Source organism: Gavia stellata, chromosome 6, assembly GCF_030936135.1.
Source record: "Gavia stellata isolate bGavSte3 chromosome 6, bGavSte3.hap2, whole genome shotgun sequence".
In the NCBI taxonomy this organism is placed as follows: domain Eukaryota; kingdom Metazoa; phylum Chordata; class Aves; order Gaviiformes; family Gaviidae; genus Gavia; species Gavia stellata.
In genome coordinates this window covers 36,537,180-36,555,951 of record NC_082599.1, presented here as the reverse complement: position 1 = coordinate 36,555,951, position 18,772 = coordinate 36,537,180, and the positions used below count along the sequence as shown (strand labels likewise).

The window sequence follows — 18,772 nt, the reverse complement described above, 5'->3', positions numbered from 1 at the left end:
TAAATTATTTGAATTTAGATGTGTGGGCTTCCTAAATGAACTGGCATGCAGCTCTAACAGCATTTTAATTCAATTTACCAAAATGAAGAGACAGAATACCGCACCAGGTGCTCAAGAAATGTGTTGTGTTGTGCTATACCCTGTATTTCTTGACTTTCACCTTTTAAAAGTATGATGCCCATTCAGCATAAGTGATCTATTCCTAAAATCGTCTCTCTAGGTGATGCAAATAATTCTGGACTGTTACAGGAGATCTTGCTTGCTTTGTCACTGTATTTTATTTTATCGTTTGATTACTGACTTGAAGCAATGATCACCTTCACTGTTCATCTGCCTAACTGGTATTGTAAAATCACACTAGAGAACAACCTTTCAATTGTGTCACTCTGGGAACAGTGTAGGAGTAGCTTCAACAACAACTGTATTATTCTCCAGATTAGTGCAAGTTTTCTACTCTGGAAGATCATTATAATGAGGGACATCAGGGGGCTGGTCCTTCAGTCAAAATAGGAACTTTTTTGTCCTTTTGATTCTCTGTCCGTATGTGCAGGCTTTCAGAGTTTTGTTAGGCAATCAGATATGTGTGGTACTTTTCTTGACATCTTTATGTTGCTAACCACAAAATGCAGCTCATAGATTTCATCCATAAAGAATTTGTTAATAGAAGCCCCCTCTTCTACTCCAGCAAAGCCTGTAAGTCTTTCTAAAAGGATATTTTTACAGCAGTCTTTCCATTGCACATGAAGTGAAAATATGCTCAAACTAACTTCCTCTTTTCCCCAGACGCTGATGAGCAGTCAGGCGAATTAGCATGCCTGAGAATGACAATCTGAAATAGGAGCTGGGGGACTGCCAGCTCCCACGGCCACCTTGTCTGTCCTAGCAGCAAACAAACCATTGACTTTATTTTCTTATTTTTGAGTACAGAAGAGAAGACTGGAAAACTGCAAATGCTGATCTAACTTCTCCAAATGTAATCCTTCTAATGGCCATCGGTCATTCCAAGATTTATCTTTAATGGGATGTTCCATGTAAATCTTTGTCATTTTTGAGTAACAAAAGTAAAAGATTTTAATATTTTTGATGTATTTCATTATGTGCTCTCAAAAACAGTATAACATAATGCTTGGGAGAAAAGATTGGGTGCATTTTATGTGGAAATTTTAAATTCTCTTGACTTAAATTACCATTCACAGTAATTTATTTTCACATTTCTCCTCCAGCTCTTCACTTTCTACATGCATTTAATTTTTCTACCTTTTCACAATTAAATGCCTAGAAAAAAAAATGAAATTCAGTTCAATGGTTATGTTTTAACTGTCTGTATGGCACAAGTATATTTTTCTAGAAGAAAGTGTGAGTTATGAAAATGCTTTAATGTCTGCAAACTCCAAGTTATGCAGTCAAGACTTGATGAAAATTTTGTACATAGAGTTCCAATCTTGAGCAGCCTTTGAAAAGACAGTATTATGTCAAAAGTGCAATTTTATGGTATAAGCTTTGTAAAGGTGTTTTCGTCCTTTGTGCGTTCTGTGTTGTATCATGTAAAAAAGATGTACTTGAATGAGTTTCTCAGACCTTCTGTCTTAAAAGTATCACTTGCTGGCAAAATTCTGGAAAAAACAGTCAGCGAAAGATGAATATTAATAAAAGTTAAGGAAAAATATGTAGCTCAGCATGGGTGAAGTGGGGCATGACTGCCATCTGTTAAGAAATTAGTGTTCAATATTATGTTTCCTGAAACCTCATACATTATTATTTCAGACATATTTTTATTGAAAATAAACACCCCTTTTAGCTCCTTCCCCTAAGAAATTGCTGGTTTTTCTGTTTTCATAAATTCATCAAGTGCATTATGTGAAAAATTGTGGAAAATGTCTTGTTAAGTATGTCAGGATACACCTTATGCTGCACTATGCATAATTAACCACAGGTTTAATTTACTTTTGTGTTGTACGTCCTGATATTCTAGAAAACCCAGTACCATATGCCAGCATTTCAGAAACAAACACAAAAATTATGAGAGGTTGGGAGGAGAGTAGAGAGATAGAAGACAAAGACCAAGAATTGTGGCACTCTTCTAATGTTAAGCGGTTTAAGGGGAATCTACATCACTTGTAAGCACTTCTGTTTATTGCTGCTTTTATAGCCTATAATTAAAATCCAAGTTGTTAGTTGCCGTTCAAGTATAGCCAACCTCATAAATGCTATGAAGCAACCAAGATGCTAGACTGCACACATTATAAAACTCTTCATGTTGTTGTCTGCTGCCTCTATAGCCTGTTCAGTGACTGGAACTGAAGTAAAAAATGAGTGTGCTAATTAGAAATAACAAATATGGATTGTTAAGTTGTAGCACCCTTTCACTGAGCTCAAATCAAGTTCTTTGTAAATTATTCATTCTTTCATATTGCTGAGGCATCCTGATTAAAAACTTCCATCTTATAAACCTCTAAATCTGCTTGAGAATGGGAGTTTAGCTGAAACTTTTTTTAATCATGTGGAATTTCTGTGGGTTTTGATTAAATTCAAATAGATAGCCAGTAGCTTGCACTAACCTGAATCTGAATGCTAAATGTAAGATTAGGGACAGAGTATCTTTTTCAGATCTGTCTGGATCAGTTGAAAATAATACTGCTTCCACTTTCTTACCCACAAGCTGGTGATAATCATCCCTGCATTTTGACCAAAGCAAAGTATGTGAACTACCCTCTGTGACAAATGACTCTGCACTGAAGTGGATTAGGAAGGAATCCTGAGATTTTTTTTTTATATATAATTTATTTATTTTTTGGCAGGGGAACTACTGATCTCCAGAAAAGGGACAGTAACAAATTGCTTGGGAGCAAGAATTTCTTTAACTGCTTTGGCAGTTCTAAAAGTGAATATGAATTTGACTCCATCAATGGAGGCACTGGGCTGCTACTGAGACCCATAGAAGTTCTCAGCAGCTTTGTATTAACTCTGAGCTCTGTTGCTGGAGGCAGGCCATATTTTGCATTGGGATGTCATGCTGTAGTAGACTCATATAAACAAACTTAGTGCATTAAAACTCTATACATCTTCCTTGTTCTGGGCTGTCTGTAATAGTGTTAAACTATTTACAAAGTCTTAATTGAAGTTTTCCTTTTTGGCCAATCTCCTAACTTGCTTTTAGATTTTGTTCCATTGTAGGTAGGCAGTGACAGGACAAGATCTGACATGAAAGCACTCACTCTGAAATGGACCTTCTGTTCTTCCCGAGCATGGTTGCTGCTTCTGCAGCTTTGTGTTCACTTTCTTCCTTTTCCCAGATCAAAAGTTCTCTTACTAGCTCTGTCCAAGTAGAGCCTCTAAGGTAACCCTAGCTGGATTCGGGTTCTCCTCCAGCATTTTAGAACTTGAGGAGGTGGTGGTGAGGTTCTACCATTTGAGGTGGGGAGAGGATCCCTTTTATGGTCTTTTTCCTGCTCAAGAGCTACCCTGTTAACCTAGTTGGAGGCCCTCATCTGTAGCCTGCATCTTCTTTGGCCGACCCAGCTATTGTGATTGATACTTTCCCATTTCATATTACTTAGGGAAAACGTTGCATGTAATCATTCCAATTTATTATCTGGTTTCCTGCTTCTAGGTCTCTCTCAGTTCATCTTTATCCTATGCCATGAGGATGATGTTGCAGAAAACCTGATCCATGAAGCTCTTTCCTGGTTCCTGTTGTCAAGGTGTTCATTACAATCATAAATATGAATGGATTTAAGACCAACTGTGATGTAGAATCTTCCAAGAGCACGGTTCACTCCATCCGCATTTGCTTCTCACGGTTCTTGTCACCTGCATACATGTATGAGTATGTGATATGTGTTTCCAAGCAAAAGGACAGTTGCAGGTGTCATCCTGTCTGTTCTTGAAGAGCTCCAGCCAAAGCCTTAACATTTTTAATTTTTATTTAAAAGAAACACATTTCTGTGTACGCTTTTTTCTTTATATTTGCATTTTTTTCATTGAAAGCTTGGAGTTAACAATCTCTTACCTTTTGGCATTAATAACAAGAATACTTAGCACTTGTAGTACTAATATATACTCCGAATACTTCATATGTATTAATTGTTTCCTACAATGCTTCTCTAAAGTGTCAAAGTTTATTCACACGTTGCACGTTCAGAAACACAGTGTTGGGAATTTAGTGGCCCCTCGCCTAAGATGATGTTAGAAAGGGTTAACACTGATGTGCTAACAGCTACCTGCCCTTGTTGAGAATACTACACACCTCTTTTGCTGTTTTGAGCTATCTTACTATAAAAGACCTTTTGTAAAGAAATAATCTGTATAATATTTAAAAGAATGCTGTAGCTCTGTTTGCATTTATAAATACGAATGTTGTAAAGTATGCTGAAAAAGGTGTATTGGAATGGACTTAGAGATAGAAGCCTCTAAAGATCATAGAATGGTTTGGGTTGGAAGGGACCTGAAAGATCATCTAGTTCCAACCTCCCTGCCATGGTCAGTGACACCTTCTACTAGACCAGGTTGCTCAAAGCCCCATCCAACCTGGCCTTGAACACTTCCAGGGTTGGGGCATCCACAACTTATCTGGGCAACCTGTTGGGTCAACCTATGGTAAGCTGACCAAGAAGAAATGTGACATTTTCATAACTCATGGTCATTACACTTTACAAAGTGCATAAATTAATTTCTGTGTGTCCTAGGAAGAACTGAATCTTGTTACCATGGTCATTAAAGTTAATGAAATTTAAATTTTTACCTAATAGGCCTGCTTACAAAGGAGAAGCACTAAACATTCTCAGAGGGAAGTGTTGTTTCCTTTGTAATTTTTTCTTTTAGAAATTAAGTGGCATACACAAGACATACATGACAATTCCAGTGTATTGTGGAAAACCAGATATCTGGGAGGGGGACCCTAGTTTTTTGGTTGGGTTTGTTTTCTTTTTTTTTGTTTGTTTGTTTTTGTTTTTAGAAAGTAGATGATGCCAAAGTGTGAAAAGTAAAATACCACATCAAAGAGGACAAAGCAGGTTTGTTGGATCCTGCTGCTGTTTCTGCACGATAAAGGATCTCTGTGTTGTGCTTGCTGTTCATACATAAGCCATGATGTTTTTCTTCAGACTTTGGTGAGGATCATTCCTGGGCCACCAAAACTCTTCCAGTAGTCCTATTTGCTGTTCTACCTGAAACTACAGGTGATTGGGTTTGAGTTTCTTTCTCCATCGTTAAACCAACTGTGTCAGCTGGTTTAATAAAATGTATTGCTTGATGTCAGCCTTGATAGATTTGTGCATCTCACAGCATTATGTAGCTTGTCAGGTCACAAAGAGACAGTCTGATTTGAAGTTACATGGATGCCTTCAATGATTTGACAAGAAAGTGATGTCTTTTTCTTGATGTGCAGGCAGTGCTGTCTTAAGATCTTGAATTACTACATGCTGGCAGACTGACAGATATTTCCACAAGAAGTCACTGACTTCCAGAACTAATATTGTGCCTATCAAAACTTAATCTAGGAAAACAAACAGTGTGTGTATTTCAGTAACATTTTAGCAATAATGAGTGCAGTTTTAAAAAGGAATAAGCCTTGGGGCATAGTGGAGTGTCTTTGTTTTAACAAAAAAAGAATAGCTTTAAATAGTAACAGCAGAAAAATGAAAGGCAACCAAGCTCGTGCTAAAGGTCTGATGGTAATGTTTCCACTTGCACAACTCTGGGACACTATCACTAACAGATGGGCCTTTGCAAGGTTTTTAGTATAGACTGTAAAATGATACTAGATGCTTGTTACTTTCCTTACTGAAAATTATAATAAGCCTTTCTCTTTTTTCTATTGCCTGATCATCCTTTGTCTTTTCACTTGTAAGGTCTTTTCTAGATGAATAGCACTTCCAGTGCAAACAGACCCATTGCTTCTTTATTATTTGAGCACAGGGAGGGCTGTCAACCTCGTTAGCACTGCTGTATGCAGTATATGTGCTCCCAGCATAGTACTGGATCACAGCTCAGTAACTTATTTTCTGCTTCACCCTCTTGACAGGGAGACTGTGGACCCCTCTGTTACTGGGTCACAAACAGGTTCCTGTGGTCCCCCAGCTTCTGGCTTCTCAGTCGAGTATGTAAGTCACGCTAAGAGCTGGAAGGGGGCATATGGGACCCCGCTCAGTCTGGTAGCTTGTGCTAGAGAGCTCTGAGCTGCCAGGCTGTCCCTAGGCAAGGCTCTTTCTGAAAGGGGTGGGGGGAGAAGGAGAATTATTAATTATTTAGGACCTGACTGTGAGCTAGGTCAGTCCTATTAGTTACGATTCTTGACTGTGATTACAAGTTGGGTGGAAAAGGTGGTACAACAGCTGACTAATTACCGTAATAATACAGCCATTACTGCATGTATTTTCTGTATTGCTAGTCACTAAGATTTTTAATGTATCTATCTAGAATGTATACCCAGCAAGTTTTTTTATACAAGTGTAATCTATCGCAGATCTGCTGGGGGGGTGGAAACAGTGTCAAGATTACTCATTTAAAATGAATCATGTACCATACAGTATTATCGTCAGTTTCTATGGTGGAAGTGAGGGAAAGGTGGTATTTTTATATGTACTTATATTTCAGGATGCCGATTGACCTATTTCTAAATTTATATAAGATTTTTCTAATATAAGGATTGAATTATTCACCCCAAGGCTTAGTGAAACAGCTGATATTTGCTTTGCTTCAGGAGAGTCTGACTAGACTTGATATTGAAGCATGTTCTTCTTTGTTGTCTTTCTTGGGATGTATTCTATTGGATTGTTTCTGGTTTTTTGTTTTGGTGGGTGTTTGTTTTTTTTTTTTTTGCTTTCCATATACTGGAACATACAGGATTTTCTTTCATCAAGTGATGAACATTATACATGAAAAGTAATCTGGTGTTAAATATGTTATGTATGTCGTTTGTCTAGCTTTTTCCATTTCCCACTCTGTGTCTCTCTTGATTAGACAATTAGAAGAGTTTTGTTTGAACTAAATTTTCCTCTTTTGGGTCACTGAAATAGCATGATTTAATTACTACAATAGCCTCCTTAAGGAAGTGGGCTAGATGGAAGTAACTGTTTCTTTGTATCACAGACTACTTCAGAGAGTAGTATGTGTCCATGGCTAATGAAAGCATCTGCTCAACAGAGGTTGTGATTTGAACGATGTCTAGAGACAGCACCTATCTGATGGAAGGCAGTTCTGAAATACTTCCTGTTATTGTTAGTCTCCCTAAGTTGTTTGAACTTTTGCTTTCAAAGGTAGTTTTAATAACTTAATTGTTTTAAACTATTTTATGTTTGTTTCTGCAAGTTTTCTTCTATAAAGAGAATAGCTAGCAACAGTACAGTATTCGTGTGCTTTATCCTTTAATAGTATGAATCGTATGGTAATTCAGGAACAGCTAATACCCTCCTCGAAAAGACATCTCCAGTAGTTGTACATGGCGTATCTGTGGTCTATAAATAATTCTTTCCTTTTTTGAGCCAGATGAGACACTGGGATAGATTAAAGCTGACAATTTGAACTATAGTAGATAAAGCCATGAAAGCATTACTTGGTAAAGACTGTTGCTTTGTTTATCCAGGTGGATGTGAGTGAAGGTAACTTAATAATTTAATAATAGCTACAGAGCAAAGGTTTCAGCACGAATTCTTTTTTAAGTCGGTGAAAGTCACTCAATGTTGCTTGCAACTCTGATTTGGGTTGCTCAATCCTGTGTTTGCTGTGTCCACATGACTCTCATCAGGCTTCCTGTTGTTCCTATTCTTCTATCTACAAAACCTGAATTGACTACAGTTATAGAATGAGATGTGTGCTTCCAGTTTTGCTGCTCAAAATCTCTCTTCAGTGTTTTTTCACTGCCGAATCAGCTCTGAAGCAGCTGTTAAGGCTTTATTTTTCTTCCAGAGCCTTAACAAAAATAATTGCATAATGTTGATTTTTTTACTGCAGTTTTCCATTTTTTTTCTGAATTTCTGACTTTCTTCTTTTATGAGATGTGGAAAAACTTGGAGTTTGCTGTAAGCTTATTGCTTTCAGAGTTGCAAGAGATGAACTGTGATACTGAGAGGTTGCTTTGAATCCGTGCAATTTTAAAGGTTTGAGAACAACTTGGGACATTACTTTTTTTTTAAAATAGGTCTTCCTGTTGTACATATTATTGTATGTTTACATTAGCTTTAACTGATGTAGAATGATAAGGCTCTTAGTAACAGAAGATAAGTAGAGATAAGTGCTGTGTATGGGTTTAGGATGTAGTAGCTATAAATAATATTTGATACTCATGTATTCTTAATTCTTTAAAATGCACCTGGCAAGGTCATTTGCAAAAGTACTCTTGGCCTACTTTTGCTGCTGTTGACTTGATAGTGAAGAATTAGGCCAATACTTAGTACTTGTGAAAATTCCTGTCCTAAATTTATTTGGATTTGCCTCAGCATCACACCTTTGATTTGTCTTTTAGGAGTAGACCGAAGTAAGTGGCACTGTGTGCTCCAGAGGAAAGGTGGGAACAAACACAGTTCTGAGGTTGTCCTGTGTCATGGAGAGGAGCAAAGTGTATTGAACCTGAAGCAATTGGATCACGATGACCTCAAAACATCAATTTTAGTTGCAGTCTTAGCTTAGTTAGCAGAATACTGATTTTTATGCCTGCTTTAAAGTTGTAATTGCTCTTGTACCTGCTAGCCTTAAGTTCCACAGGTAATGGAAAATACAAGTCGCTTGATGTCTAGGGCCTAGAGAGGCCCAGTCTGATGACTGGGCCTAGAGAAGCCCAGTCACTGCCGCTGGCAGCCAGAATGTCAGAGTCAGTTTGGGATGCAGGATCAGTGTTTTCACACCTTCCTGGAAGAGTAAGTAGGTTATTGTTGAAGGGCAACCACAGTTTTGGATTTTTCTTCCTGAACTTGAAGAGATTTTTAAAAAAGGAACACGAAGTAGTTGCTGGAACATGCAGCAGTTTTCACAGATGAGTTGGAGCCATGGTCATTATTCACATACACTTTCATGTTCAAATGTGGAAGTTTCAAGGTAATAACTTAAATTAGTGGGAAACACTAATAAAATAATAATAAAACACTTCGGAGAGAGGGCACATTTCACTCCTGCCTTCTTCAGGGCTGGTAACAAAAGGCTTTTCTTCAGCCCATGTAGTAAATTAATTTGAAGGAATAAAGGAAAATTCAAAACCCCAATTTTGGAAGCAAACTGACAAAATACTTCAGGTGCTCTCTGTCAGATTTACCCCACCTGTCTCCTCCCCCTCATTTAAGCACCTCTGGTTAGGTGGCTGAGTCACCTTCAGCTCATTTGAGTTCTGGAAAAGTGCCTGTCTCTCTCTCTTTTTGATTCCAAAAGGACAAATGACATTGCCCTAGGAGATCTTAAGTACTTAGGTGGCATAAGTCTGTGTCTAGATGACGTCAATGTCAGCAGGTAGAGCAGTACAGTGAAAGTGGACCTTTGTAGTGAATCAGTTAAAGGTGAGGACCCAACATCTACACCACCGTGGGACTAGTCAGAACTAGCTCTAGTCTCGTGCCAAGGACTCAATGCTTTGAGCACTGGATGCACTCCTGAAGCACATTTCATCCAAAAGGGATTTGGTTTCCATGCTCCAAGACTGCCCTTCAGTGCAAACCTAAATGTGGCAAGAGGGGGGGACGAGGAGATTTGCAGCAGAAGTGCCCTTCTGCTCTGTCCTAAAATGCTAATGTAGCCACACCTTAACTTCGTTTAGGCTCCACACCAAAAACATGATGATAGAAATACTCTTCTGATTGTATGGCTTCTTTTTGTGTTAAGTCCACGAGACCTCTGTTTTTTTCAGTTACCTAACACTACCAGGACATCACAACCATTGTGCTGTGTGTTCAAACAGGCAGAGGGCATTGTGTGACTTAAATCTAGTGTGTCCTGAGATATACTTGCAAGGTACTGATGACAGCAACTTTCAGTGCATTCTGCTGCAAATTAGAGCCTGTTTCTTGCCATGAACTCTGCCAATCTTTGCCAAAATGCCAGATAGTCATCAATGAAAGGCAAGTGATAAAGTGCTCATTTTGAACATGGAGCAGTGAAGAGGACAGGCGAACAGTGTGCCAAAAAGGTAAAACACTTGCTGCATGGTACTTACAAGGGGGTATCTGAATGATAAGTTTGCAGGAAGCGTGTTTCTGTTCCTGTTGTGAACATTTGACCTTTGCTTGTTAATAGAGATGTTATCATTAAACTCTTTTACTAAACACAGCTTGAAACTAAGCAAGAAAGTTATACTTTATACTTACTCCACAGTTAAAAACCTGCCTGAAGTGAGATAAATCTAAAACTGTTAAAAGTGACAGTCCTTAATGAAATGCCACACAAATTTGTTTTCCAGATAGGAAGCAACTACACCTTCTCCAAAATGCACTATTCCTAATCTCAGTAGTAATTTCAGTCTAAAACACATGTGCTCGGCCCAATTCAGACCTTGCTATCCCATTGCTGTGCTGTTCCGGTTTCCTTCGGCTCCTGCATTGTGCTCACTGGTTTTGTACCTGTCTGATGGTTCCTGGCAAGCTGACTCACCAGTGAAAGAGCCCCAGCAGAGCTCACTTTCTCACCTGACTTTTGGAGACTGGCCTGTTTCATTACTGTTGCTGAGCATGGATTTGCTCTGCGGGTAATTTAGTATTTCTAACTAGGTCAGGTAAATGCCACGAAGAGAGACCTTGTTTCAGGTGAAAAGAGGGCATGTTGGTTGAAATGGTACAGCAAACTATATTGCCAAAGAGGCGCTGTAGATTGGAAAAGGTCTCTGTTTGGAAGTCGGATGCTTTGGACTATGGCAGTAGGGAGAGAGGTTTTCTGCAGCATACTGTTGTCTTCATCTTAAATACAGCACCTGGTTTTATTTGTTTTTTGGGGGTTTTTTTGTTTGTGTGTGGTTTTTGGTTTGGGTTTTTTTTAAAGGGAAATGAATTCTTAAAATACACAAAATGTTTTACTAGGGATCTGAAAATGCTGCTTCTCTCAGAATAGGTTTTTAAGCCTCTTCAAAGAAGATAAATGGCAAACTTCAATAACCAGTGATCCCAGTTAAAGACTGTTCTGACAGCACGAGGGGATTGCGAAGTAGTGCCTCCCTGTTTCAGTAATGAAATTTTTCTTCTCTTTGTGGAAACTTCTTTACCTTCCTCAGTAGTGGTTCTTGCAGTCTTTCTAGTGTGCACGTTCCTTGCCTGAGACAATAAAATCTGAGGTCGTACACAATTTATAAAGCTCCTCCACCACCCCAAGTTTTGGAAAGCATCACCCTTTTGTTATGTCCTCTGTTTGGTTTTAAAAAAAATACGCAGTTACCATGACAACTCTTGCCCACACTGGAAATCCTTTATTGGGAGTTTCTGGCATGGCTTTTATTTGCATATGCTGCAAACAGCACTGTTATTAAACAGACTGTTAATTATTCTTCCAGTCACTGACTGAGACAACTGATGTGACAATAGTTACAACTTTTTGATTCCAGGTAAAGAGTGGTCATGCACAGTTCTATGCAACTGAGTTTGCATGCTCACTACTTTTATGTATTGCTCTTCTATATAGAGATTTATTTTTTTTTTCCTTACAACCTGAAGCCATGCTTACTTGTTTAAATTATCAAGGAACTGGGAAAAAGAGGTATTTTTTTGATTACTCACCATCCTTTTTGTGAGATATTTTATTAGATGCTTTCTTCTCAATTTGAGGCTGTTTTGGTCTATTTTATATAGATATTTATTATACTCTCTGTGTCTTTATTAATTTAATTATTTAAAAAGGTGCTTGATACTATACTTTGTCCTCTGAATAAATAGTGACAATTAAAGCATGTGTTTAGGATCCACAATCCATGTTGTTCCTGTTTGAGACGTGAAAAATTATCTTCAAGTGATTGTTGAATTAGTTTCTAATAATGTACAGTAATGCAGTCAGCTTGTATTACCAAAGGCTTTATTATGATTCATGCTACAGGATGGCAGTAAGAGACGGCATCTGATAACCTGGCTTTTTGGTTTTCTTTTCCCTTTTAGGAATTGCCATGGGATGCAGATCATGCCACCGGACTGCATTTGGTAAAGGATGAGGTCTGCGTTTCTCTCAGGAGTCTTCCAACACATTTTCTAAATTACCTTTTAATGGTGTTCTAAGTGAGCTTATGTGAAACAAATGGTATTGGATCATGAGTGAAGAAAAAAGCTTTGGTGTATCCCAGAAAATGTTGTCTCCTTCAAGAAGTACTAGCAGCTGCTCCTCCAAGCAGGGAAGTCGACAGGTAATGCAAACTTTTTTAACCAAACGGAAAGCATTACTAAGATTGACTGTTACTTTTGCTCTTGAATATGGGCGAATCTCTTAAACTCTGTTTTCCTGCTGCTTGCTTGGTTTATTTAATTACTTCTTTGTTTTCCTTACTCTTTTTTTTTGTTGTTGTTGTTGGTAGCAGCATCTTGTTGTGAGTCAAGTGCAGTAAACACACATTACTGAATAGCAGGAACTTGTAAAACTGGAATGCTAACAGTGAATTTGAATTTCTACCATGTTGTATGTATGGTGTCTTTATGGTGAAATGTTGCTGCTGTAGGATCTTGGTCTCAGTGATCCTGAAATCCCAAATCTTCCCTGTAAGATAGCACTTGTGGTGGAGTATTGTGTAACTGCTCCGCTTATTTCAAGTTTCCAGGGAAAGGTGTGCATGCATGTGTGAAAGTCATCGCATTTTTCTGAAGCTTGACGTAGAGCCTCTTTGACAATGAAAAAGTTCCTGTGAATGTCTGTGTGTGCTGGTTGTGGCTGTAGAACAGTAGTTATGAAAATAAGTATTTGTGTAACGTGATGCATCTGGGTGCCTAATGCAAAGGACTCTTTGTTTTCTGCAGAGATGATGCTATTCTTTAAACCTTACATTTTTAAAAGACATGTCTATGAGTGTTTGCACTTAGCAAGTGAAACTGCTGAAGAGAGCTTTTGTTTGTGGGCAAGAAACATTAACCTGTGGCCACACTAGAATTAAGCTTAAACACGCTTAATCCATGCTTGCAAAATCACGAGCCATATGCTCAACATAAACTTTCATTTGTACAAATGCTGGCTTAGTGAAGCTCTTGAAGCTGCCTCAGGTTGAAATTTCAACTGGATTTGAGCATCCAAATCCCCCAAAAGCTTTGGAGACCTCAGCTGTTTTTTGAAATAGCACCTGCTTTTCTGGGACTTCTGGCCCTGTATGTACAATTGGCGAGGCAGACAAACCTCTGAACAATTTATGCCTTTTAAAGTGCTCTGCTTGTAAGAAATGCTGTGCATTTCTAGTATAGTGAGCAAAGAAATCCTTGCTTTCAGGATGCCTTTTTTGTTTTCCTGCAACTTTATTTTTTATATCCTCAGTATGAGATTACCTTTAAAAAGTGTAATTTAAAACATTTGGTATTGTCTGTTTCAACAGTTCATGTCTATCAAGCGTTACCATGTAGTATTTAAATAATAAGCATACATGAGCGTGACTAAATCCACTGGTGTGTTACACAGTCAATATAAGCAACCGTATTCATGCAGAAGCAATTTCTGCAAGAATCTCTCTTACTGCCATTTAACATGATCAAATCTGTTGGCTATCTCAGGCTTTTGATACTATTATTAGTCGGTCCCATTTCTTATCCATTTTGTTCTTACCTGCTCTCTTTGGAGAAAAGGAATAATTCAGTAAAGTTTAATGTCATCTTGTCAATCCCCAATTTTTTAGTCTTTGATCCTTGTACAAAAATGCAACGTGTACCTGACCAAGGTGAGAGATGCAACTTGGTGTTTTGTTTGTATTCTTGGTACATCTGTGCTCATTCATTACAGTCAGGCAGATAATAAATTGCCTCATACACCTATCAGGTCAAGCTAAATGGACAGCTAAAGTAGGTTGTTTCCCAATGTATACTGAAGGGTGATACAGTTACTTCTTTGTGATAATACGGCGCACTGTGATAATTATCTCCACGTTGATCAATGTTTCAGTATTAATCTTGTCATCGTCAGTTGTTGCAATACCATGTAAGTAACAGTATACTTTTGCTTCTGGGGAACCTACATGGGTTGACTGATTGTCCATGTTTTCACAGAGTGGTAATGATAGAGGTAAGCCCGCAGAAGTTGGGGAGTTTGTCTGACTTGTTATATGCTGGGAAATGATCACTAAGCAGGGCTAAAAGCTCTGCTTGCTTGGTTTTTCTATATAGTCTGAAAATTTACAAACATGTTTTCTAGAAATTACGTGTGCTTTTCAAGGTTCCACTGGTCTTTCTGATATTTTTATTTTTAAATAGAGACTTCTAATATTTGTACGGAATACTTTAACACTTTCTCTATTTCCTTCTTTACCAAGTGCAACAACTTTCTAGCTTATCCTTTAACTTTGTTTGCATCTGCTGAAGTGATCTAGATGTCTTCCTTCAAAGTAGAGAAATTTAGAAAGAAAAAAAAAAATTAATTCTAAATTACAGTTTCTTTCAGCATTGTCAGTGTTTATGTGCATGGCTGTGTATTGCTGTTCCTTCCTTAATTCCCTGATGTTTTTGGTGTTTTTCACATGGCTGTTTTTTCACACTGAAGTTGTCTTGCAGTTTACAGAACAAACTGTTTTGCTGGGGAAAACAAGGATTTAAATATCCTGTGCAGTATGCACTCTGGATATTTACTTGAAAATAACTTCTGTGGGTCATTTTCCCTTACATTTTTTTAATTTATTTGTTAATTACAGTTTGTGATGGTCACATGTTTCAGTGAATATTTTGTTAGATATACTCTTCTGTGCTGCATGTGGAAAGACGGACCTCTAGGTCTAACAGAGGCAGTACTCTGCAAGACTTACTGGCCTGGATGCAGCAGTGCTTTGGGTGAGGAACGGATTATCTTCTCCCTGTTCCTGTTCCCCAAAAGGCTCTGATTTTGTAGTTTATAAAAATCTTTACCTTGCTGGATAGACCCTCTCTTAAGTGGTGTAAATCTAAATTGTTGGTCTGGGCAGTGAGGATGTTGAGATCTTTCTCGTGTCCTGTCCCTTTGCTCCCCCCTTCCCGCAGAGGATTTCTTGTCACACCTGATCAAGTAGTTTTGTTTATAGCATTAATTGCTTCTTTTCTCACTCAGCCTCTTGTATTGGTAAATTGGGGCTTCGCAGTCTATCCCTACGAACATCCACCTACTCAGGGCTGACAAGACTGGGGATGAGTGGTGCCACCATCTGAGAGTTATTTAATTTGCCCTTTTCATCTGCATGTTAGTTTAAATGACAGCACTTTAGGTGTTCTATTAAGAAAACAGCAACAATCTAAAGTTCTATAAATCTGTTTAAAATCCCCTAATCTAAAAAGTACCACAGATTTTTTTTTTTTTGGCCAAGCCGTGGTAGAAGAATACAATGTAACACTGTTACTGATACTTTTTTATTAATAGTATCATGCAAGTTTAAATAATTTTGCCATGTGCCGTGCAGATTGTGGAGTGAAGTGCTATGATTTTGTTATTCTTTCCTTCATCTTCCAGCTCTATGCAGGGCTTCTTATTCCTCCTTCAAACACTTGCACCTCTCTCAGGGACCTTCAGAGCTAGGCTCGTTGCTTGTAGGTTAACAACAGATCTTTTCTGAAAAGAAAAGGTACTTTTCTCTGTGCTGCTGATCTGACACAGCAGTTCTTTTAATCTGATTAAGTAGAAAGAAATTCTGAAACATGCAGGGGAAGGGACCTGGACAGTTCATTTATTTTCCCCCCCCCCCCAAAATAGTGGGATCTGTATTTTGAGTCTCTCTGATTTCCTAGGCACAGACTCTGTTGCAGGTAAACACTAGCACCAAATAATAAGAAGCTACCTGGGACTGGGATATGGAACCCCTGTAGTACAAGGCTGCTGTGCCTGCTAAAATTTAGTTATTGCTCCTTGCAGAGCAACATGTGTCAGTCATGTAGTGCATAAGTAGAGTCCTGTGATGGAGAAGATGGGCCACTATGCCAAAAAAGAGTTGTCTTAAGCATCACTGCAGGACTTGGAGAGGCCTACTCCTTCCTTTGCTAAACTTGGTGCCCTTTTTCTGCCAGATGCAACACATCTGCAGTGTGAACTGAAGATGCTAACAGTTAATCCCATTCCACTAAGTTCACCTTCACCTTGAAGACCCATAGCAGCTTGGAGGCTACTGTCACATCCTACCTCTGCTTTTCTCTACTTTAGTCATGGAAAGGGATCTCTTCCACAAAGCCACAACTCAAACTGTATTTTGTAAGGAAGGAACCCTGGTGTTGGTCGTCTTTATATTTAAATTGACCTTCGATTGAAAGAAAATATATTGTGGTAGTTATTTTTAAATCTAATATGTTAACTAACTTTTAAAACAGATTCAGTTGGGAAAAGCTTTATGTCAGAAGAGCTGCTTAAAAAAACTCATGTTCTATAAAAGAAAATTAAATCATTTCTGCCAATTTTATGAACCATAACAAATGCTTTAGTTGCAGCTGATGCCAAACCTTATCCTCCACAAAGCGGGTTTCTATTTTTGGCACTTTAAAATATTCGGTACAACTGACTGCATTTTACACTGGAATAAAGTCTGGCACTGTCATCTGTTTTGTTCAGGGAGCTGCAAGTGCAAGCATCGGTCTGAGAGCCATTCAAACTCATTACTTCATTCTTTCTCCTGAAATAATTCACCTTGAAGAGCTGTATGGTACAGAATATTGCAGAAAATGAGGAGGCTTTTATTTTATTAAATAAAGAAAATGACTACAGTTACCTAATGACAGACTTATCTCCCAAGGCCAAAGTGTATGGGTTTTTTTTCTCAGCCGCAGAGAAGGTATAAGCCAAGTAGCAACTACAGGATGAATTTCCAGTGCTGAAATGGGCACCTCTGGACCTGAGAAAAGTAAATAGTATGTTCCTCCCTCAGCCTTGAGTGAAATTTCTGCCTGGGCAGCAAATGCAGTGTTGATCTTTTTGTGCATATATTGGCCCATAATGATACAAAATCTTTTGTAATGTCATAACCTTAAGACACTACCAATCTGGACATCAGGCTCATTCTAGAATTGTTAATGCCATTCAGCTGGGAGTTTTGCGGGTTGTTTTTTGGGCAGGGTGTGGTGGCTGTTGCGTTTTAATTTAGTGCTGTGTTTTGGGGTATCTTTCAGTTCCCTGTTGTGGGTTAAGGATCAGGAAAATGGAGCATAATCTGAATGCTTCCAGTAGCTTTCAGGAAATCCTGTATCTCCAATTTGCTACTCTGCTATTTTAGACAGATGAGAACAGTTGATAACCCACCAGCCTGATTCATTTGCCTTCATTTTAGAGAGTAAGCAGTTTTCTTTCACTTCTGCAGCTGCTCACAGCAATAGCCAACTGACGCTTTTTCTTCAACAAATGAGGTGTCAGATCTCTTGCAAACCAAAATACCGAACAAGATCCCGTAGGGTCTGGGTCACGAGTGGACAGATCCAAAACCAGTCACAGCAGCAGTGTTCTGAAAAATGTGGGAGTTCGGTGGTTCAGGTAGGAAAGGTTGGACTCTTCTGGACGGATGTATGTGGAAGAGGACCAGATGCTGTTACTGCAGCGTTGCACCTTGCATGTATCCAGCAGGTCCCCAAACTGTTAACTCTCTGAGCTATTCCTTGCCTTTCCTTGGGTAACTTAGTTGATTAAATATTCTTGTGCTTTTAAAAGGATCCATTTCTAATTCAACTAAGCTACCTTTACATAAAGTTTGAATTGAAGTGTGAGGTTCCCAGGGCAGAAATGTGAGCAGGAGACTTGCCTTCACCACCTGAGATTTGGCAGGCTATTGGGCCTGCTTGATGGGAAAAAGTGCTCCCACTTCAGCTTTTCTTCCCATTTTCACACTTTTTAATTGTGAAGGCACATTCTTGTCTACCTCACTGACCTGAAAAACAGTGAGAAATGTGGCTCTCCTGCAGGAATGTGGGAGACACCTTGTGTCTGGACTGCAGGAGAGGCCCAGACAAAATTGGAGTTGTAATATAGGACAGGATGTGCTGTTTTTAAGTTTGACCAAAACTATTGATGCTGTGTATATTCCAGGTGGGTGTAATTGGCTGAGCTATTTCTCAGCTGCTTCCTTTCTCTCACTTCAGGAGTCCCTTTCTTTCTAAACTTATCCTTATAGAAAGATGAAACTGGATTCTTGTGTTTTTCTTGATTATGCTCAAATTTCTGCTTGTCTCCTGCAAGCAGGCCACTCTATCAACCGTATACTGTGTCTAAGCTTAACCAAAGTCTGTGAGAACTTGATCCAAAGTTCAAGAAAGTTTTTTCGTTAGATATAACAGTAGAATATTGAAAAGGATCTGCTGTTCACTAGTCTTAACTGCTATCAGGTTAATTCTTCGCTTTCAAGGTTGTAGACTGGAATGTTCTGTCAAAAAAAAAAAAGGGGGGAAAAAAAGTCCTTAATTGCGGAGGCTTAGAGCTGCCTTTGTACTTGAATAGCTGTCAAACTGCAGCTAGCAAACTCTAGCTAACTGTCCTTGCACGGGCACAAGCTGGCTCTCTGCTTCATTCTCTGCCAGCTTCACCCTGTGAAAGACCAATGCTTTTGGTCTCTAGAGCGTGCGCTGCTGTGGCTGGTGTTAGGCTGATGTGCCGGAGACAGCCCAGGAGGCCTTCTGTTCTCCCTTCAGCCCGCTAACTCAAGATATCAATGAGTAACTTCTCTTTTCCCTGATCTGATGTCATAGTAATTTACCCCAAAGCAGGA

General features: G+C 38.8%; 1 protein-coding gene across 4 annotated transcripts in view; it reads left to right on the top strand.

Annotated features, from left to right (window-relative positions):
* OSBPL3 (oxysterol binding protein like 3) overlaps nt 1-18,772 on the top strand; it is a 69,276-nt gene that overhangs the window by 12,305 nt on the left and 38,199 nt on the right. For all 4 annotated transcript variants that reach the window (XM_009810940.2, XM_009810938.2, XM_059819116.1 and 1 more), the window contains exon 2: nt 12,054-12,295. In XM_009810940.2, the coding sequence (XP_009809242.1) occupies nt 12,203-12,295 (93 nt within the window). In that variant the 5' untranslated portion in view covers nt 12,054-12,202. The remainder of the gene's footprint in view (nt 1-12,053; nt 12,296-18,772) is intronic.